Consider the following 25,075-nt stretch of genomic DNA (forward strand, 5'->3'; position numbering starts at 1 on the left):
CAGTCCAACCCATATGCCACCTCAAAACTCTCTTTCAGCACAATGCCTTAATTTGTTCCTCACTCTTCAAAAGACATCGCTTTGTAAATCTCTCTACACCCTGCCATGAGAAGAGACTCTTTACTCCTTAATCATCTTCCGGTCATGGTTTCTAATTTGGGACATTCTACGAGCTTTGTGAGTGGCTGATCTCGTCACTCTTCACCTGCTAAGTCCCAGGCATCATGGAAGTTCTAAGCCTCACCTCATGCCACCAAGGACAATGATGCTTTCTCTTAAAGGATGTTGTCAGTTCTTGCCTATATGGTGTCACATGAAGATTCAGCCTTCCGGGCCTCCATCAATGAAGTTTTACACTTTTTACCTCTGAGTTCTGTCCACCTCCTCCCACACCAACACCTAACTGGACCAGAGTTCAAGTAACTGTTGATGTCATGACAAAGAAGGAGGAACCTAACTTAAGCAACTTCCACAGTTTGCAAGAGTTACAGGCATTCTGAACTGTCTTCACCATGAATTGCATGATCCCAGCATCAATAGACTTGTCTTCACACAAAAGCGCATTCCATATAACTTAAATTGGCAGTTCTACCTTTGCCGTATGCCAGCCTTTCACTTATATACCCCGGCACCACAATATTGCTGCTTTGGGGATAACCAAACTATGCTCCATACGGATGGAATGGATGGCCTTTGATGACATTCATCACTTACTGCACAATATTGTAGCTGTTGGACTTTATTTCCATGGTTATCTTCCGATAGGCAGAAAATAGTATATCCCCTCCCAATTTGAATACCACAGGACATGCATGGGAGTCAATCTCAAGAAAGGCCCATGTTTTAAATAGAGTTGCCCAACACACCCTGGCCAATGCCATAACCGCAGCTACCAATCTACAATTGGCATAACATGACTTGTAACACTCTACCTCAATTTTCCTGAAGGATCACCATAAGGCCAGACTGCGGGCGCAACCTTTATCTTCCGACCTTTTGTTTAATTGCCAGGATGAAGAAGTCAGCAAAGAAGGCACCAAGGAGACAAACTTCCCTCCCCCCACCACAACGTAGTTACAGGGACAATACGGTGAATCGTGAATGGGACCCAAGAGCCACACATAGGATACAAATCGCTAGAAAACTTTCTTACCAAAGCTCCAAAGAACCCTATCCGCATGAGAATGTCCTCGCCTCCTGGGCTTATACGGCAGTGGACCTCCTCACCCTAGGATACATTATTCTGCACCCATTGCAAATACTTCTTCTGTCTCAGTGGAGACCCAACGTTTGTTAACTGGACCAACCTCTCACCATCTGCGACCAAATGAGGCACCATCTGCAACCTTGGAACAACCTAACTTGCCTCATGGCAGTTATATCTCTACAAGTAGCGCCGCCCAAGATTAAAAGTTGTACCAACGCCAGAGCGGAGGGCTGGGGAACTCACCTGCTACTATCCGTTCAGGAAGCCAGTGGTGCATGGTCTCCCCATGAAGGCCTTCTGCACGTCAGTCTTCTAGAGATGAAGGCCATGGTGCCATTTCACTGATGACATGAATGTTTAACTGGCACGTTAGGCCTGATTCTGTCTGACAACTCTACAATAGAGACTTATCTCAAACGACAAGGATGAACCAAGTCCCCAGACCTTTTGGTGTGATACTTTTTAAGGTGGTATTGTCAACAACAAATCCACATGTTTGCCATATCCAAATATGCCTCATTGTTCTGGCCGACACTTTGTCACAGAACAATCAACTAATACAGACGGAATGGTCTCTCCATCCCTCGGTTTTCACTCAGATCTGTACCCGATGGGAATGACCATTGGTGGACTTGTTTTTGACTAGGTGGAATGCCAAACTCCCAACCTATTTCTCTCTCTCCAGGTCCAGACCCAAGAGCATTTGCAGTCTACACCCTATCATTGGATTGGTACAACCTGAATGCTTATACCTACCCTCCAACACTCTGATTCCTAAATGATACATAAAGCAAAGGAATCAGCCTGTTGCCTCATCCTCATCACACCACTCTGAAAGGAGAAGTCCTGGATCAATTAATCTTGCATCAGAAACTCTTTAAAGACCATCCACTCTGAAACGCATAAAAAGGCAACTGGCACATTTTCACCCAGTGATGCATAAATGAACATAACCTGCCTCTGCTGGCTCTTTGAAGAGAGAAAGTTAGCACTGAGTATGATAAAAGGTTAGCACATGCACCTTTCATCATCATGGGAGAGAGGATATTGGACAAAAGGAGGACTTTTCGACCTACTTGCATACTTTGAGTATACACGGCCAAAAATGTTAACTCTATCTGCATAGAGGACCCTATCTTGTGTATTAACCTTGCTGAACAAGACACATTTTGACCCAATTTCAAGTGCCTCTCTGGTGCACCTTTCATGCTTCCTTATGATGCTAGCGATGGCAGGCAGAAGTAGCAAAATACATGCCATATCAGCAGGCTCGAACTACATGAAGGTCTGACAAGACAGGTCAGTCTTACTTATGATGGCAGCCTCCTTCATCACCAAGAACCACCTCCCTTCACAGGGTAACCAGACTATTGTCATGAAACAAATCTGGATACATCAACTGAAGGCCACCTGCAAGACCCATTCTGGGCTTTGAAGTGGTACCTTAGTAAAAGAGAGTCTTTGCATCCAGGTAGATTATTCCTCTTTCTACCTCTCAAGACAGGACAGGAAGATATCCTAACAGTGACTATCTTATCCTGGATTAAATGGGTTATTCCCTCAGCACAGAGAAATAACCCCAGCTCAAATGAATTTATGCATTTTAGCTCCGGAGGTTAGAGCAGTTGCCGGCCTAGTATTCGATTGGAACTATTCCCTAACCGACTTCATTCAGGATGTGGAATGGAGATCAGAATCCACATTCTGTCACTTTTATCTCCAAGATCTACCATCCCATAGGGCCCAAATTGATTTGGTTGGACCTGTATCCACAGCTTAACAGGTCACCCTACCGGGTTGATAGACAGCTTCGTAAGTTGTGGCTTCACAACTTCTGCTGGATTTTTGGGGGAAATTTTTTCCCCCTCCTGTCTGGTTACCTAGAAGCTGTCTCACATATCTTCTGGGATCGGAGATGGTATCTCTGGGGTAATGGAATTTACCTCCCTCCACCTTTTACCTATTTTCCTAAGGCATTTTGATTATGTAATGTATGTGAAGAAGAAATGTGAATACTTACCCAATCATAATACACAGACACTCTCCCACCCTGCCCGTAGTTACATCTATAGAGAGCGTGCCTGTACTCCAGAAGTAACAGATGTACTTCTACACTTTGCCACCAAATCGTATATGCAAGGGGAGATCACTCTGTATGACCACCAAATAGGTTGGCATACACCTTTTAGCTCCGTTTAGCTAAAAGTATTGTTTGGGAGGGCTGGATTTGCAAGGTGGTAGTTCTCCTAAGGTGATAAGATTGGGTAAGCATTCTCAAAGAAACATATTTTGCTAGAAAAAAATGGGTTTGAAGCCATTCCCTCATTATGCAGGTAGATTAACCAATCAGTTTTAGATTAGATAGATGCAGTAAATACTGGAGCACGAAGGGAAATATTTGACTGTGACAGTGCCAGAAATAGTGGAGTTATTTAGATTTGAAATTGATGTAAAATGATGCGAATGAGTTCAAAGTTATCTTACAGACTGTGATGGAGAATTTTCTAGAATCGGTAAATATTTGGGAAAATAATTCTGACTTTCTTCGAAGTGTTTTGTTATTCAAGTTCATATACAGTTTTATTCTCAAGGGAGAAAGACACTATTGCCTCTGATTTTGTTTAATATGTCCATCTTTGTTTAACCCATATGATTGGGCAGTGCGGCATACCAGTCCCTTTCAGTCTGACAGCAGCATCATCAAACGTCTGTAAGGTCTCAGTTAAAGTTTGGTACCTGCATATTGTTTCTAAACCCTGGCCTTTATATTAAATCTTAAAAAAGAAGTATTTGACCTAGCCCCATCCTTGAATGATTCCCTTGCAAGAGTTGTTCATTTGTCCGAGTTATTGATTTGTCTGAAAGACATAAACAGTGTAGCAGATGGCACAGGTGACTGAGAGTTAAACCAGAAATAGTTAAGAGAATGTGTGAGACGTTGTTAACCAAGGACATATAGTAATACATAGCATATTCATTTGTTGGTATTTTTAATCCAATCACAGCTTATGTTTGCAGTGTACATTAGAACTTATAAATAATGTTCCCTTGGGTTTCATCATAACAATTAATACAAGTAAATATCCAAATTTCAGTGTAATATTTTTACCCTTTACATTTTATGCTGCAGTATATTTTGTTGATGCTTAATAGCAATTTCCTGCTTTTTATATTATTTGGTTTATTTGTGTTATTTTTCTGTTTCCATATATCCACTGACGCATGCAATCCAGAAAGCCATGTGCTGTTTTTCATCACAAAGATGGTAAATGGTCTTGTTACACCTTTCCCTAGTGTATGCATTCTTTTGTTTTTTGACAGTGGATCTTTAAACTCTTTTGCTTTTTGTTAATTTCATTATCATGAATGATAGCTGAGTACATTTTAGGTCTTAACCCTTTACCTCATGCAAGTGCCTTTGGACGTCTCTACTCCATTTGCATGGAAGTGCTTTTGGACACCTCTACCTGATTCGCAAAGAAGTGCCTTTTAATGCTTTTACACCATTCTCATGGAAGCGCCTGTTGATGCCTGCTGTAGACATCAGCCATTTTTAATGGGTTTTCGTAGCGTCACCTTTGGAGGAAAATCCCCATTTAGATGCTATATTGATTAGTGTGAACTACCATTACATCAGATCACATGGGTTGATATTTATGCTCTGGTCGAAATCTGCTTCTTAATGTAACTGGGTTGTATTCTCCACTCTCCAAGATGGAGGCCGCGGATTTTGTTCAGTACTTACTCGAGTTTTCACGATTAGAATCACAACTATGAAAGCTTAAATAACTTAGGTAAATGCTCTGATATTGATGTAGGCAGCAATTAGTTTTGATAAATTATCAAATTCAGATGATTTAGTGATGTAGACGCAGACAAAGAACTTGTAAATTTCGAGTATGAGAAATGGCAGTTACGGTTGATTACGCAGCTTCACTGACTTGATGGTGAACGAGTTCTCTCAAGATTTTAAAGCACATACAAATTCTTCTGTGAAACATAAGTATACAGCTATAACGATCAGATTTTACTCTTAAATCTTTCCATACATTATATATGTGTACCAAAAATGTAAAATGGTTAAAATTGCCGTTAAACGTAACATATACCACAATGCTTAACAGTTAACAGACAGGCCTATTTTTATGGAGTCGAATAGGTTACACGTGTTCTGTTTATAACACACTGCACTGGGTAACTTTGCTACCTGTATATCGAAGGGCTAAAACACCATACACTCTATGAGGTAACGGGCTAAAGCAACAGATTGTATTATTAGTTTTCATTACATTCATCTTTAAATTGACCAACAACTTTTTTATTCTTTGTACTATATAAAAGTTGATTACTTGGATAAACATGTATTAAATAATGAACCAATGTTTTTCACATCATCATACATATTATCAGTTTTTATACATACTATTAAACTATCAGAGGCTGTTTGTAGTAATTAAACAGTTTTTTGTATATCCTGCTTTCAAGTTATTATAATAAAGTCCAGTATTGATTGGCCACAATAAATTGGTCAGTTTAGCATTAATTTTGATTAAACACTATGGACATCTCTGAATTGTTCCGTAAATATATTTTCTGGGTATGGGTTGTTTTCACAGACGTCACGATTTTGTAAGCATATAGCCACAATGCAACAAACGCGTACCTTGCGCTGCCATTTTGAGTCCCTAACAAACCTTTATGAACACCAGCCATCACGTATATTCAACATAAGAATCTAATTTAATTGTCGATTAGGATATTTACTTAATCAAATCGATACATAGATTATACTTAAAATTATGTGCCCCTATAGCACGAAAATAAAAATAAAACTAAGTTACCTGGCTTGTATCGAAAGACAGAAGAGTGAAGTTAAACCATAATCGTGCATATTGCTATTAAATAGAAATAGTTATTTTTTTATACAGACAATATCTTCTTTTTAAAAAAATGTGTTTTGTGTGATGTCCCTAAGTTTGTATCTTTGAGAGAGTGATTCCAGACAATAATCTTCGGGATACAATAACAGTTATGGAAATATAATTTCATAGCATGTGTATTATGCCAAAACGTTTATGCACAAATACTTTTTGCAAAAATGTGCATATGCCAAATACAGTTGACAAACCAGTTTTAATTCGTACGGTCAAATATTGTATTTGTGGTGGAGATGATGGATGTAGGATGATATTTTATGAAAGCGATAACAGTTCAAAGAAGTTTCGTCTAAAATTAAACCTTAGTTTAGCCTAACTTAGTATGACTTTGTACCAAATGTCAAAACTGATTACTCTTGAAATACTTTAGAAATATGAAAAAATATATATTAACAATTGGCTTTTTAGCTTGAACTATAATCAGATGATTGATTTCATCCCATGTAAATTTAAAATCGTTACATGTTTTTACTTGTTTTTGTATCCATTTGCTTATGCGTCTATTTATTGATGGATCTATTTGTTATGAAAGAATAACAAAGACGGTTGAAATTTCAATGCTTTACTTGAAGAAAAAAGGGGGAAAAGTCACGCATTTGGTCTCGTGAAGTTGACATGTACAAGGGAGTGTGACGTAATATTATATCCTTGTGCACAAAATGAAACATACCTTCATTATTATGTAGGATAAACAATGTTGGTAGGTGCTGGTTTGTGTGGCTAGAGAATAAAAATGGCAGATATGGAAGTACACACGTTTTGTGACATCATGTGAAAACAACGGATAAATCAAGGACTTTTTATTGGTGGCCTAATTTTATCATTGTATCAGGTCTAACTAGCTTAGTGTTAGTTCTTTTTCTTAGGTTGTTCATTTCTCAAATTCAGTCAAATTATGTTCTTAGATTGGCATTGATTTAAATATATGACACCATTAGTTTTCTTGATTAAACTCTAGTACTGTAAGCACTTTTGTTACTTCAATATGAAGGTATGGATATAATGTTATATTTATCTTTATTCATTAAATTCATTACTAATTTATCACAATTGATATGTTTACTACATCGATATTATGTTAACTTAGTTCATCGTAGTTACGTAACCATTCCTCTTTAACAGCAAATGTTTTCACAACTATGTACAACAGGAAGATTTTTAGGATTCCCCAAATCAACCTTTAATATATAATTATTTCTAAAAGCATCTGGTAATTTATCTCGTGAACTTCAATTAAATTCAGAAATTAGTAAAGATTACCTATGTCAGATGCGTACACATTGTATTCAGGATAAATTGTCCAACTATTTTGATTATGTTTATGATAATTACTAACCATAAAATCATTAGCTATAATTTTTATAAAATTGAAATGCCACCACTTAATCTCTTTCCGGTAAATAAATGCAAATCAAATATCGGTTAGTAATTGTAATTTAGATTGTGTTGTGTTTAACAAAGCATTCAATACTCCTGGTGAACTGAAATAATAATCAGGGTTTAGGCCATAATATTCAGTACCCCTATTTCTAAAATGATCAGATACATCAACAAGCAACAGACCATTAGTTTTAAAAATATATCATGATATTCACCAAACTAGTTTATTTTACACATTTTCTAAACTTTTCTGTGCAATGTCATAACTTTTATCAGATTTTCCCAATTTATTCAATAATGAATAAAACTTTTCTACTATTCATAAAAAATATCAACAGAATTTTAAATTGTAATACCTTCTCGAGCTAATAATTTGATTTTTTCTTGAGTTGTAAATTTACTTGTCAATGACCTTATTTAATTCCTTCGCAATCAATAGCATATTGTTTCTAAAGTTTATTAGTACTAAAGCTATGCAAACATCAACATGTATTTTGCCCTGTTATTGGCTACTGTTTGTATGCAAATCTTGAGATATTTTGAATTAAAATAAAAATGATATTTTTTCCTGATACTTCTAACATGTCAGCATTTTTCTCCTTAGTGATTTTTCAGGGACATACTTAATTTTCTTATCCAAAAACATGAATAGCTATTTTGGCATTCAGATTTTCATATTATAATGTGATTTATTAATTTTATTGTGAATTTAACATCAGGGTTTGCATGATGTAATGCCACTAACACAGACCGCATAAACAATCTTTTTCTTTATTTTTAATATTAATCCATTCTATGTTGAATGCAAATTATTTTAGTGGCCATATTCCTGATCAAATTATATTTTCATTCAGTGTAAGAAGTCATTTAGAGCCTAATTATATGAAAAAACTTCAACAGCTTCTTCTAATTCCAACCTGTATCAATGGATGTATGACTGGTGCCATTTTCAGTTAATTCCATTATCCTTACATTTATGTTTCAATTAGCATATTTTAATGCGATTTTACATTTTGCATCAGTATTTACATGTAGATCCATACTATGGATATCTGCAATTTGTTGTCCCATACTTTAAAAAAGGTTTGCGAGTCATTTTCCTTATATTTATTTTATACGATCATACACATAATCCTCTATAGCATGATTTGTGACAGTTTTTAACAGATTTCGGTGGTCATTATTGCTAGTTCAAATTGTTTATCATCTGGTGATGATTTTGTTGTTTGATATTTTTAAATTTTGTTTGATGTTTGTAATGGTTTTATTGTTTTTGTCTTGGGCACTGCTCTAATTGTTTTATTAGCTAGCTCATGGGATGATCTGTTGTCTGTCGCCCAGCTCTCATCTATCCATCGGTCCATCTGTTAGCACAGTTTGTTATTGCTACTCCTCCTAAAGTACTTGCCTCAAGACTGTACACATTTTCACAGGTCTAATTGGTCCTAAATGAAAATGGTGCTTCTCAGACATCAAGATATATGGCTGCCATAGCAGTCACCTGGATAATTGTGTTTTTGATTCTCTTTCTGAAAGGATGCTCATATTAACATGGGGTTTTCATTGCAAGACTTCTTATGATGCCAGATTGGCCCTGAATCAAAACTGTGCTAATAACAGCAATACCACCACATATAGGTTCTTGACCTAATTATAATACAATATACATAATACCACCAGAAATAGAAATCTTTATTTAGAAATACCCTATATTTTTTGGTAATAAAATACAAATACTACCATGAGAAATACTAAACTTAATCAATTTACATGCACCTGACCTATGTGCTAACGAAATAGAAACAACTCCACCAAAAACTGGGCAACTGATTAGTTTAAAAAAATTATGTTCATATGATAAATTAAAAACACTACCTCCATGCGTAGGAAATCTACATACGGCACAACCTTGCCGTATGGTCTGATGAATTAGAAGTTCCAATAAAGATATTTATGTTGATAGAGGACAATGAATCAATTTTTTAAAAAAAAAGGTTTATAGAAATTATGAAATTACATATGGTATTAATCTAGACAACAAGAGAAGCAAGAACTAGTTTCATAATTATGTTTTTAAATTACAAGATATTTACAAGTTAAAAAGAACCACAAAATGTTAAAATATTTTCTCGGAAACTTTAAAGCTTTATAACATCATTAATGATATACTGGAATTAAAAAGATTTTTTTTTTAAAAAAGAGTTTCGTTTATTAAGGAATAAAATTAAAATGCAACTTTAGGCATTTGTTATTTCAAAATTCAATTTTATTTTTAAAAAAAAATTAAGTTAAAATTTTAAAATGTGTGTTTGTTCAAGCTATCATTATATTTGATTTCGGTTTAATCAGTTGTTTCTTGTTTGGATTAATTAATTAAAATATTATTTCCATTCTTTTTATGGTTAATGTTATTGTGTAGTCCTACTCAGGCTCGTTATTCAATTATTTTAATAGTATTTATTATATTTCCTTTTGTAATACAATCAACTCATGTATAAATAACATTTCTTCCATGTATAATATACAGTTATATAGTATAAAAAAGTTATAATATTTATGAAAATTAACTAATTTTATTGATGTAGAATTAGACATTACTAAATATATGACAAGAAATAATGTTATAAATTTAGAAAAATAATCAGAGGAATATATTACCTTTGGTATTGGATTGCAACTTGGGGCATCAACAATATTACAAATTCTGAGCATCATAAGTTTTAAAAATGTATATTTAGGATGCCTTTTAGTGCATATTTTGCAATAATATAAATGAATGCAAAGGATAATGTTAACATTCATATGTCAGATTTTTAAAGGTTAACAGTCTATGACAAATGAATTAGAATGAATAAAGCTTGATAATCAATTGTAGAAATAAGATGATATTTAGTTGTAGATACAGTGAATGGTGATCCTGTTTAAAAACACAGCTCACAAATTGCTGGGTATGATGATATTACAGCGGAGAAAGATTTACATTGAAATTAGATAACAACACAGTATAACAACATATGTTGATAAAGAAACATCATGTGATTATCACAACACTAAGTACATGTTGATTATTCAGGTCGAATGGCAATACTCTTAGATTTGGAACAAATGAGTAACAAGAAAGAGGTTTTCGAACACTATCAATTAAGACATTACTCTTATTATAAATATTAAAAAGCCTGTTAGTATTACCGATTGTGTGTAAATAAACTCTTCATGGATGATGGTAATGTTAAACATTATAACATAATCAAGCCACTTACGTTAAAAATTAGTGATAGATATTAATATTAAATAGGAATGATAATTTTATTAAAAATATTAAAGATCCAGTTGATGATTTAGATGGTAATATTAAACATTGATGTTGGCCCAAACTATACTTTAACCAAAACTACTTACATAACTCCACTCTGATGGCCAAGGGTTAGAGTGTCTGCCTCGGATGAAGGAGGCAGCAGGTTCGAACACTGGCCAAGTCATGCCAAAGACTTATAAAAATAGTACTAACAGCTGCCTCACTAGGCATTCAGCATTAAAGGTTAGTGTTAGGACTGGTCAGCCTGGTGTCAGGATAATGTGACTGGGTGGGACATCATGCTTCATGTCTGTGGCATGATGTCCCAGTGCTAGACGTCACTATAAACTGCCACACTGCGAATATTGTAGGGATATGACTGAAAAATTGTTAAAGGTATGTTAAAAATCCAATCACACACACACACCACTTACATAACAAAAAGACTGGTGATACAGTAAAAAGTGGCTTAAATAAGGAATTACAAAAAGTAAGATATTCATGTACCCCAACAGACAACAATGACCTAAGAATTAAATTATACGTGCATACATTATTAACTAATCCTGAAACAGAAGCAGTAATCAATGAATATAAGGGTGACTTTGTTTTTACTTGGACCAATAATCTATTTAAAATGTTTCATCTTCAGCTGTTAAAAAATGGCTAACATCACCTAAGGAGAAATATCTAATCGAAACATCTTTTAGTTTTTAAATAGATAAAACAGAAAATACCTCTGCAGACTTTACATTTCTAAGGGCTGTATTAAAGGGTATAAGACAGTTTTCCCCAACATTTTTGAGTATGAGACACTCTTAACTTAAACAAAAAAAAATGTGTGGACCCCCATATCCTAGTAGTAATACTGTTAGGCTCCATTAATATAGAAAATGCATACCCTATTTAATAACCCTGTTGACCCCCCCTTGGGCATCTGCAGCCGACAGGTTGGAAACCATGGTGTAAAAAAATGGACAATGTGATAATTGATGAATCAAAAGTAACAAACGTTAAGTAGAGTATTGTATATGCCTGTTAAAGCATGTACAAAGAACTTGCTTATCAAAGGATGGAAAAGATTAACTCAGTTTCATTTAAGTATCCCTAAGGAAGGTCAATCCATTATATATAATAATAAAAAGTTTGGTGTTGTTTTGTGAATCACAGTGGTTGGGTATTAAATTTTTGTTGGATTACAATAACAAGATATTAGATCGTTTAGGTTTTGAGGGTCATATCAATATTTTGATTTGCTATGAAATGATGTACAACATAATAATAAATTAATTTTAAGTAGATACAGTATTGTACCGCATAACTACATAATTATTTCATGTGTTTTTGTTCTGCATGCAGAAAGTTATGTTATATGGTATTGAAAGTAAGTCTGTCACGTTAATATCATCAGTATTTGAAGGTTATGAAAATTAGAGCATAATTCCTACTATCCCTTTGTTTGTGAGCATAATTGTCATTATTCTTATTATGGCATAAACAGTTAAAGTCAGATGAAACAAAACTCAGAACCTACTTTTAAGCAAACTCAGATAACAAAATTATGATTCTCAGAGCACACAATAAAAATAGTAAAGTTTGATGATCAACAACTTAAAAAGACCAGACTCCACTTCATCTTACTAGCTGGGTAAAGAAACTTATATCATCATGGTTTCAGGTTTTCCATATATATATAAATGTATGTATGTATGTATGTATATTAATATGCTAATTTACATTAGATCTTGATAGGTTTTTTATCGCTATAATTATTATATAATTGTGGGAAAACTTGTCTGATAGGTTTCTATCATGAAGAATATGCTTAAATTCAATTGAGCGAGATCTATGCATATTAGTTATGCTTTTGTCTATGGATATCATTGGCAAGGAAAATGAGGTTAATGAATGACTTTTAATATTGTCAGGACTAGAACTTTTGATGCTGTAAGGATATGTTCGTGGACATTATCTATCTGTTTGTCTGCCTGTCTGTCTGTCTGAGGCATGATGTCATCTGCATTAAAGCCAAGATCATGGCAAGAGAAAATGTAAATCTTTGACCTCTTTCTATATAAAGGTATAATATTTGTACTGCTGAGGATATTTGAATGAAACTTTACTTGTATAACTTGACTTGAAGTTTTCTAGTTGATTCACATGTTCTCAATGTCAAAATTACAACAAACCATAATGTAAAATCATTGGCTTGTTTCCTTAGCTTTGGCTTTATAACCTCAGTAGATATTATGATAAAACTTTGCAGTTATGTTATTAACCCTTAGGGAAATGTCACAGGCAGGGATGGGGTCACATGACAAGACTGTCAAGTGCCAGTCATTTATATAAAAAATGTGTCACTTCATTCTAGAAAGATATAATCTTAGATTTACATCGATATTTGTGGTGAATATTAAATCTCTCTAACAGAAAATAATGCTTTTGCAGTATTAAAACTGCCTCAAATTACACTGTCATTATAGAAATTATAGGTATAATTACAACGTCAGATGTCATTGAATATATGCATACAGGATTTATTTATTTTACTCAGCTATGTAACATTGGCAGATAGTGTCATACTTTCATAAGAATGAGAGAACATTGCAATTGGCATTCCTCATTTAATTTACTTAAAAATATGAAGTAATTGATGAATAACCCCAAATATTGAATTTTTTTATTTCAGTAAAGTGTGTCCAGCTTCAAATGACCAATCAGATAGCAATTCGAAACCTAAAAAAAATGGTGACCTAACCCTGACTGGATTCGAGAAATTCCAGATTTTCTACAGAGCACCTGTTATTATTTTCATGCATAATGTGGTATGTCTTAAATATACAATGTATAACTGGACCATTCTCATGAATGCATTTTAATAATACTGATGACATGACCATGTGTTTCATATCATAGCCATGCCACCAGTTACAAGTTCAAATCCAGATATATGTCTGTGATTTGTATCCTTGTCTTGAGTATTACATTTGAAATACTGTAGGTATTTGAATTCAACTTCATCTGATTATGTCTCATGTTTAGATGGTGTTTGCACCACAACCCCATCCTCAAGGTCATAGCAAGGGACATTCAGATATGTGACTTGTATTGTCCTATCGACTGTACCTTTTAAAGCAGTGATAATACAAAACTTTAGCCAACATAATGCCAGGACTTGAAAATGTATCATGTACCATACCTACTCTGTCTGCTTCACAGTCGAGGTCATGGAAAGAGAAACTATTTCTTTGTCTTCTATAACTATCTTGAGAATAAAATGAAAATCAATAATCATAGTATAACGAGTCTTTAGTCATTAAATGTATAGACAGTGTGCTGCATGTCACATTGTAGCCCCTTGTCTTAAAATGAATTGTCACCTTGACTAAGACATAATATTTCAACCAGTGAAGATTTTTTTCATGAAATGAAACTTTAACAATTTATATAACATGCATACACAGTGTATGATAGACCTTAAACTTGCTTTCTGCCTCAAGTTCAAGGTGACTGCAGATGAAAATACCAAGCATTGATTTCTGTGGATATAACTTTTGGTCCAGTGTGTGTGTGTGTGTGTGTGTGTGTGTGTGTGTGTAAACAGTGGAAACCTGCTATAACGTGATAACATGGGTCGTGCTAATGCGGGGTTTTACAGTATTTTACTTTTTTCAGATAACAACTCACTGGCACATATATGTGTATTCACGTCTAATGTATATGATGAATAGGGTATCAACACCGTTTACTATCGTGCCGTCGAAGCATGCAGTTCATCCATAATGCATGTAATTCCATTGAAAAATTACACACATATTTACAATGTTCAATAATTTTGTCCCAGATAATTGTGTCTCAACTCAACATCTAATATATATCATGAACAGAGTATCAACATTGTTTACTGGCCGTCTGATATCGTATCACCGAGGCTTGAAAATTATCCATAATATATGTAAATCCATTGCAAAAATTGCATACATATTTAAACTATTCAATAATTTTGTCACACATCATTATGTGCCTGAATTCAATGGGAAAAAATCACAGCTAAATAAGGTTAAGAGAGACGAAGCACATGTATGGTTCATTACGTTCCAGGGTCTATGAACTGTGTCTGTACAAATATCATGCTGCTAAAATGTTCTCATATGCGTTCCTGTGTTCATTTATCCATTGCAAATTTCCAATAATTAATGTTTGTATGTCTATTCATTTGAACAACTACAGCAAGAATAATTACCAATCAACACATGCTTTGAGCATGCATATAACGTTTACTTCAGACTTTATGAATATCAAAAGAAACATGTGAAAAATACTATACTAATCATTGCGCAAAGTGCAGAGAACGACTTGCGTTTGTAACTTGCTTTTCCATAACGGTAAAATATTTTTAAAAAAAATAGGAAATTAATACTGAGTTCATAAACAAACACCATACCCATGTAAAACCCGAGAATTAAGTGCAGTAGTCCTGCAATGGTCATGAGTCAATTTTATATAAAAAAAATGTTAGCTGAACGCATGCACAGTTTCATATCCTTTCAATTTTCAGCTAATAAAGCAGACATTATTTACTGGTTAACTGATTGCATCTAATAGCACCACCAAGCCCAGCAAACATGTTGGCGGATCTTGTTTTTTATGTTTATTAAGTTGTGAGAATCTTTTATCAGTAATAAATAAATAATAATTTTTTGCACAAAGTGCAGAGAACGAATTGCATTTGTGAACTTGCTTTTCCATAATGGCAAAATATTTTTATACAAAAATAGGAAATTAATAACGAGTTCATAAGTAAACCCCACACACATGTAAAACCCGAAAACTAAGTACGGTAGGCTCGCAATGGTCACGAGTCACTTTTATAAATTGTTTAATGCTGAACACATGTACAATTTTATACCCTTTCAATTTCCAGCTAATAAAGTAGACATCATGTACTGGTCACCTGATTTTATTTAATAACACCACCAAGCCCAGCAAACATATTGGCGACTCTTGCTTTTTGATGTTTATTAAATTGTGAGAATCTTTTATCAACCACCGCATTGTCTGCTGTTTGGTTGTATATGCAGTTAAAGAAACACATGTTGGCTATTGTTTGAGTAACGATTTTATACAGAATTAATTGAAGACAATCACAAAGATGACTTACTGGCTTTACGCATGGGCCAGTAAAAAGTAACATTTCCGATAATTTTTATGTTGGCATAACACATCAAGAACCTGGTGATATTGTTGGATTTCAGAAACTACGCCACGATCGTATTATATTTAAATTCATATGCGAACTCTTCCCCAAAATGATAATAAATGTTTTACACACTATTTCTTGTACTTAAAATTTCAGGGACTATGCCACAATCATATTAAATTCGAATTCATACCCGATCTCTTCCCCATAATGATAATCGATTATTTGTACACTATTTTAAATAATTTGATCAATTGTTTTTCATGTGTGAATGAATATACAAAATTTCGAGAGCCATGCCATGACTGTGTTAGCAGGTTTGCATTGAATGTATGTACATGTATATATATATATATATAGTATAACCTGTTATGAACGACCTCATGCCATGAGCGACCACTTGTCATTTCTGACCACAATCATAATGCAAGGATCGATTGTATTATTTAAATGCTCTGTCATGAGCAACAAGCTGCTGAACGCAACTAGGAACCATGAAATCTTGGCAAAAAATGCATTTTGCCATGGCTATGACGACATCACAAAAACAGACATAAATTCCGCTGCCCGTTATTTCTTCCCTGTAATAATGACCCCTAACACCATTCTAAAAAAAAAAAAAATAAATAAGCTGGCTACCAATATCGGAAATATATTTTAGATATGCTTATAGTGTTTGTATTTTATATTGTAAACCAGACAGACGTACATGTAGATTATTCCAGCACTTAGCCTGGTTTCTGGCCATTTCATTTCTAACACACATATGTACAAGTTAGACATAGTATCCCTATGAATAACCGTATCATGAGACAGACACTAGTGATCTTTATGTAATCATTTGTAACAGAGACCACTTGAATAGTAAAGATTGTTATGATTTTTTTTTAAAATGGGTCTGGCATTTGGCAACCAGTCTGTATATAGTGCAAGATAGTACAATCCATAAACCAGGCTAATGTACATGTTGTGAATTATGCCATTGTAGTGCCGAAATTAAAGTAGTAGTCATGTGTATTGTTTTATCTTTAGAGTTAATCCGTATTACTCGAGGGTGAATAAGGTCTTTGTCTATGAAACCAGCAAGTGAAAATTGTTTGCGGGATTCAATTGATAGTGGTAAAGGAGTTTGATGTTTGTTGTTTTTTACCCCGATGTTACAGTGATTACATCCCAGACACCAAGCTGTCGTCTATTCAAGTTGGTGCAACTGGGTTACACACTTTGTTTTTAGAGTTAATTCCTGTATGTCTTCTTTGAATTAAGCCGTTGAATTTTGTCTCTGAGTAAATTATTCTGTTTCTGGATGAGATACCTATTTTCTTTATTTCATCAATTGTTAGGTAAATAATGTCAATGTATAGATTTTTCATATTTCCCCAAATTCTAGTCAACACCTTCTTTGCAGTCAATGTTACAACTGAGCACTGATAATGTTAACACCTGGTACCTTAATAAGAACGTAAGTACCTCCAACTAAAAAGAGACAAATTTTAACGCTGGAGAAAATAATTATTGTAACTGAAAGAAGTGAAAAAGAGCAGACCACTTGCAAAATAGCAGTTTAAGCATTGGTAAAACAAAATTTAGGGTGTTATAAGGAAAAGGAGTAAATCAGAAATGATTTCATAAGCTTATACATGTATATGTGATCTTCAGAGGTAAGTATATCTTTCCTGCTATATACCACTAGGCCACAGGAGCGGTTCATGAAACTTGAAAGACACATTCATTTCATGGATGGAGGATGACCATGAAACTTGAAGAATACATTCATTCCATGGTCTTCTTGATCTTAAGTGAAAACTTTCCTGCAAGGACATCCATTATGGTGACTCTATCAGCAATCTTGAAAGTCCTTTTATTGCCAATTCTGAATGGATGGTCATATTAGCATTGGGGTTTTCACGGAAATAGTTATAATGTCTAGTTGGTCCTAAATGAAAATGGTGCCCCTCAGATATCAAATATGGCTGATGCAATTGCCCTCCTGAAAATCTTGCTATTACTGTTTAAGGCGCAAAAAAGATATTTCCAAACCTTAAATGAATGGTCGTATCAACATCATCAATGAAAGACTACTTACGATGTCTAGTTCATTAGACATGAAAATGGTGCTAATTTTGTCATTGCGATTACATCATGGCCACCATAAGCATCATCTAGAAAATTCTCTCATTACTTCCCCTAGATGAATGAAGAACCAAACCTTTTTGTTTTTACCAAAAGACCTATGTTGTCTAGTTGGTCCAAAATTGAAATAGTGGCCGAGTTGCCAGTAGCTTCACGTGGGTCGGTGGTTCTTCCCGGGCTTTTCCCAGGTTCTTCCTCCACCATTAATACTGGCTGCCATGCATAGCCTATTGTGTGCTGAAAAATGACGTTAAGCCCCACAACAACAACAACTCCCTAAAAACATAAGGTCTGTAGATACTCCTTAAAAACAAAATCATATCAGCAAGGAGCTTCTTCCAGTCTTATTGTCATATAGTGTCTTGTTGGTCATAAACTAAAATGGTGCCAAAGTGACATCCAATATGTCCAACACACCCGTGTATTGGAAATCTTGCTATTGCTGAAGAATATACGAGATTGTTTCATCCCTCATTGAAGAAAGGAAGATAGGGTGTGCTTCTGAAATCCAGGAAATTCTTTTCAGCCAGAAATTCATCAGCCACTTTGAGGGACTCTTTATATCTCCCTTTCTTGAACCGAATAAAAGTTTCAGCATCATGTTAGTGTCATGGCAGTTCTACTATATCAGGCAGTTACTTGGCAATGTTTCAATTAGTAGTTTCTGTAGATTGTGTTAATATTTCCTCCTCTTCTATCAGTCTCTCTTCAAAATTCAAAAGACACATTATTGTGAATTAAGTCCCAAATAATCCTAAATATCCTATCATAATTTCCAGGAATATCGAATGATCTGAACAAATTCAAATAGTTTTGAATGTCCTGATGTACCACATTGGTGTAATCCAAAATGTCTTTCCATGAGTTCTCAATAATCTCAATGTAGTGTTTTTAGTCCAAAAGTAAATGAGCACTTTGTAATTCCAAAATTCATACAACTTGTTTTAAACTCAAAGATAGTAATAACATTTTTGTTTTCTCATTTTCTTAACAAAATAAAAACAAATTACTGGAAGATAATCTGCCAGCTTTAAAGAGGAATCAATTTAGGCCATGTGCACTATCTTATATATTTACAAAGTAGAGGGCAAGAAGTACTTGTCTCAAAGATGGAATAAGAAAAGAACTATCTTATTTCAGATATCCTTCATAGCCTTTCTCCTCCTGTACAGTTACGTTCTGATCAGCAAGCTGAAGTCACAGATTTCAGCGGCAGAAATTATTCTCATTACGTGGGTAGCTTCCTTCTTCATTGGAGAGGTTATACAGGTTTGTACACTCTACTGCATACATACCCCAGTCTCATCTGTAATTTGTTGTGTGATTTATAGTTGGTTATCAAAAGCTGCAATACATGTATAAAGGTTTGGATGGGTCGGTTGAAACCATTAGTATAAATACGGTATATAGATTTGGTGCCTACATACTCATGGGTATAGACTGACATGCATCAATGCATATTGTAATGTTATGCATCTTATAAACATACTTACATGCATTCACTCATTACAGATCCTTTTCCATTAATTTACAGTCATAATCACAATTGTATGTAGGAACAAATTATTAAAAAATTGGTTAAATCAAGGAGAAAAAACATGATAATAACAAGCCATTACTAATACCAGTGTTTGGTTACATCCAGCATCAGTACAGGATATCCTTGATACTTTTTCACACAGTGTTTCAACACGTTTGAACTAATCTAATGTTTTCTTCATTTTATCATTTGTGGAAAAGCTCCTGTGCATGTGATGAGTTCCAATTTCCAAAGATATTTTTTGAGTTTTAATCAAGATTTCCAAGGTGACAGACTTTTTTGACATAAATTCGAAAAGCCTAAGATATGTGAAATTTTGTACAAAGTTTCACCAATAGTACACATGGAAAGCCAGTGTCCTGGTTTTTGGCATGACTAAAATCTCCTGATGTTGTTTCCATTGATTTTGTAAGATGCATTGCATCAATACACAGATCGATTACCTAATGCATTATATTTGTTGGTTAAGGTCTCATTTCAGTCACCATTTTAGTGCATCTACATGGTCTATCCCCAGGTAGTCTACTCCAAATTCCTCTAAACTAATACTGTGCTGATTTGTCTGCTGGAGACCACTCTTCTACTTTCATTTTTTCCAACTTTCCTGTATCACTGTGGTTCCTTAAAATATTAGTTTACATGTCTCTGATCACCCAGGGAAAGACTGTCTCCACAAATAACAAATAAAACAAAATTTGGTGAAATACACTTAACATGCTATAATGAAGGTGTAGGATACCTATATATATATATATATATATATATATATATATATATATATATATATATATATATATATATATATATATATATATATATATATATATATATATATATATATATATATATATATATATATATATATATATATATATATATATATATATATATATATATATATATATATATATATATATATATATATATATATGTATATATATAGACAAAGAAATAAAAAGATATAGATTTACCTGATTTAATAATTGATTTTAATTTCAGTGCTACTTCTTGTACACTGTAAATTTTACTATCTCAATATAAAAGTTTAGTTTATAGATGATGATTTTAAATTATGATACAGGTATGTTGAAAACAAAGTTATATATGAAACAGTTTTAGTTTTAAGTCATAAACATTTTACTAGAAAACCCATTGATAGCATTGCTACAATTAAAGAAGTAAAACATTGTAGTAAAGTTAAAAAGTTGGGAGTAGAGATACAGGCACAACAAGAGAAGAGTTTGGTTGAGTTTGGAAGCAGACCATCTTTGAATAGATAGATTGTCAGTAGACAAAATAAGACTGATCCAAATGTATAACTGCAGTCATTTTCCTTCCTCTGGGTATTGGTTATTATTTAAGCCGTTTTGCAGTTTCTATGTAGTATAACAGTGAATATTGCATTTAATGTAGAGACATTTGATATAATATCTGTATCTGTGAAAATTGTCTTTTGTAATTTTTCAAAGCTTTTATCAGTACAGCTAAAACCCGTTATAATGCGATTTATTATAACGCGATGGCAGCATGGCTCCTATTTTTCAATTTAAGGTGACCTCTCTTTTCAACATCCTGAATATATGCTCTTGGAAAAGCTGATTATTCGTATCCCTAGCAGATTTTTAATCCCACCACTGACTATAATATTGCCTTAAATTCCGAAATTTACCCAAAACAAACAATATATGATCAAGAAGTTAGTTAAAAATTTAAATACACATTTTATATGGTGAAGTTTTTAAAAAATATGTTAATGCAATCATGATTATATCACGATGTTATTCTTTGGACCCTGATCATTGCGTTAAAACGGGGTTTACCTGTGCTTTCAACTTCTACATGATTATGATTTCCATATGTTTTCCCATCAGGCCAAATTACTTGGTGCAAGACATTTCACTAAGACGGATATTTACTTATCTCTCACTGTAGGAGTGTCTCATTTGATAACAAAATACTACAAAGCAACCCATTTTGAATTGCTCAGATTGCTTGTACTGACTTCATTGAACTGTGTGTTGTGTGTGGGGTCATTTTGTACACAAAACAAACTTTATTATCCCCTGCATAAACGTTAACACAGATGCAAAGTGAAAAAGGTGGCCAGATCCCTATAGAAAACTGTTTGTCATTTTTTATATACCAGATCAACAGGTATTTTTGCTCGTCAATATCTTCATATAGAATAGTAATAGTACTTTAGGAAAATCAGTATGACAATAAAATTCATATTTTTCTTTAACATTGACTTTTCTTTTGACAAAGAATTCCAGATTCTAATTATTATGGGGACCAATTATTTACTACTGATAGCACTGACATTTTATAATAGGACTGTCATTTTCCTTTGTATCATGAACTTCAAAACAGATATTTTTGTACCTTAGGTTTGTATCCCACATTATGCAAATTTGAATTGATCATGTATTTTCAGTCAAATAATACAATTTTAGACTTGCTACATACATTTGCTTTTCATTTGCTTTTCAGTGGCATTAAGAGATACCTTGAAAAGTGCTCTTTTTCTTGGCATATCACAACTTTACAAATAAATTTATTATGTCATAAATACATGACACTGTTTACATATTATACAAAAACACTACGCATATTAATGCCATAAACATTATGCATGTTAAAACCTGAATCAAGTATTCTTCTGTATTATATATTTGTAGAGTTTTCACATGTGGCAGTACTCTTGTATGCATAATGTTGTTAAGTTCCAAAACAGTTCACTTTTGTGAAGTTCTAGGATCCCTAAGCACAACATGTGAAAAAAATACTGATAGGTGATAGGTTCATGTCTCAGTTATGAGTATATACTTTTTTACTTGTATGTAAAAGAATGACAAAACAAATATTTCATTATTTCAATTGTGCATATTTGTTACAATTTGATGGTCACAAACTGAGTAACAGAAAGATGCAAAACCAAGTTTTATAAAACTTAACAATTTAATTATCAAAGTCATAAAAGAAAATGTGAGCGAAACTTAAGGTATTACGATGTGAATCCAGAACAACAGTATCCAGAACAACAGTATTCAGAACAACAGTATCCAGAACAACAGTATCCAGAACAACAGTATTCAGACAAAGTTCTATGAAAATCCTAAATGAATAAAGAGTTCTAATAAATTTAAATAACAGAAATGTACTTTTCTCACCAAGAATCATGACATTATCATGATAGCATTGCCCAGAACCCCTTTGAATTAATTCAAAACAGTTCCAGAATAATATTATGGTCCATACAAGGAGCACTTAATATTTCCTCTGAACAGTCTAAACAAATGTTTTTCCTCTCAAATAATATCCAAGTACAACATAAAACATGTCTGCAGACTTACAACACTATAAGTGTGAATGATTCCAAAAATGTAATTAATCAGATAGCATAATTCTCTCCAAGACAGAAATGGGTAAGACTGAGGAACTAACTTCATGCAATGAAATGTGTTTTCTTGTATTAAAGACCTGCCTGAGTCTCTTCATTTTAACATTGGAACCAGGCCAAACAACAAAATTTTGTTAGTAGTTTATAAAATTTCTAACATTTTCAGTTTGGATATTGTGTGTTCATTCTTTGCTAGTTTGTGAATTTAAATCAATTTTTTAAATAATCATTTCTCCAAAAGTTACACATGCTGAAATTTGTCAAGCTGAGTTTGTTTGCATATAATCTATGAAGATATGATCAGTTTAATTTTGTTCTATTCCCCACAAAATTTGTGCATATATTCATATTCTACATTCCGTTTTAAGTTTCTAAGTACTTACTCGTTCCAAACAGGTTTCGAGAAGACGGGAAACGTCTATCTGGAGAAAGTTGATACTCTATATAACAGATGGCTGGAATATTTTAGATATGCTCACAATTTTGCTGTTTATAATTGGAATGGCAGTTTTGATGATCAACCCTCAACCCCTTGCATTAGAAGCTGCTGAAGTCATCCTGGGAATAGATCTTGCATTATTTTACCTGAGAATTCTTCATATTTTTCATGCGCAGAGACAAATAGGACCAAAGTTAGTGATGATCATTAATATGGTATGTAGTGACTGTACCAGATTTTCTCAAATAAGTCAGTTTTGTATTCCCAATGTTTTTTATTTACCTCACAATGTAGTCTTGGGATATAGCAAATGTTATAACATCTGTCTGCTTGTCTTTGGTATGTCTGTCTGTCTATCCATTTGCAAACATTTTATGTCAGCAGCAACTATGAAGTCTATTTCAACCACACTTGGTCTGCGTGGTAAAACAAGTGGTGCATAGAGGCACACATTACATGTAAGAATTTTCCATTTCTAATATTTTTTCTGCAGACCTATCATGCACATTTATTATTAGGTTAGAAGCGAGTTTGCTGTGAAACTTTATCTTAAAAACTGCTCAGTAGTGTTCAAGGATAACGACATTTTCTGCATGATTCTTTGAGTTGTGGCCCTTTATCATTCAGCATTTTTACTGCTCATGCACTTCACTGTGAACACTCAGCTTCATTATTATTATATTTAAACCAAATGCGTCCTGAAACTTCATCTCAACCAGAGCTTGGATGGGTTTGTATACAAGCACAGTTCTGCTCATACAGAGTTTTGTCCGTTGATCACATTAGCTCAGAAAATTTTAATGCACAACCTTAGAAACATTCTAAAGCACTAATTTGTGTTTTGATTTAAACTAGATTTGATTTAAAGCTTCATCTTATCGAGAGCTCAGAGGAGATCAACGTGGAGCATATTTGGCTCGCATTGCTAAGTAATTGTTCTTGATCGATTTTCGAGTGGGCGTCCTAATGGATTGTAAACACTCCATCATTTTAACTTTTTGTTGGATTTCATTTAAATTCACCTTGAATCTTTGTCTTAACAAGAGCAAATGTGATCTCACTGTTGTTTAAATTTTCATATATTTTACAGTGTTATGGCCCTTGAACAACTTTGATTGATTGATTAATTGATGGTGGATTTAACAGTGAATCAGCACTTTATAGTGCCACAAGAAAGGTTATTTGTTGAAATAGTATGTGCCTAAACATTTTTTACCAATGAGCAACAAAAGTACAAAAACAATGATGATATGATGAAACTAGATGAAGGTTACCAATCAAAGGAAGATGTAAATGGTGTGTATAAAGGGAAATTAAATAATAAAAGTTAAATTATGGTGATTAACAGTGCAAATGCTGATTAAAAATACTCATGGTTGGAGTGAGAGGTCTGTTTTAGCAGCATGGTCAGCTTTACATTACATTTAATACTGACATGGCTGGGTATTCTATATTGTGAGAAGTATACATTTTTGGTATATTTGATGAGAATATTGGTCAGTAATGGATTTTTCAGTTCCTTGTTTTATAGTAAATGAAGTACT

General features: G+C 33.7%; 1 protein-coding gene across 1 annotated transcript in view; it reads left to right on the forward strand.

The window, feature by feature from the left end:
- The window catches only part of LOC149771148 (transient receptor potential cation channel subfamily M member 5-like), an 84,800-nt gene that overhangs the window by 17,829 nt on the left and 41,896 nt on the right, over positions 1 to 25,075 (forward strand). The window contains exons 5-7 of the mRNA XM_089948822.1: positions 4,441 to 4,472; positions 13,509 to 13,644; positions 19,293 to 19,421. Of these exons, the coding sequence (XP_089804948.1) occupies positions 4,441 to 4,472; positions 13,509 to 13,644; positions 19,293 to 19,421 (297 nt within the window). The remainder of the gene's footprint in view (positions 1 to 4,440; positions 4,473 to 13,508; positions 13,645 to 19,292; positions 19,422 to 25,075) is intronic.

Source organism: Sinohyriopsis cumingii, unplaced genomic scaffold, assembly GCF_028554795.1.
Source record: "Sinohyriopsis cumingii isolate HCF-2022 unplaced genomic scaffold, ASM2855479v2 utg002106l, whole genome shotgun sequence".
NCBI lineage: Eukaryota > Metazoa > Mollusca > Bivalvia > Unionida > Unionidae > Sinohyriopsis > Sinohyriopsis cumingii.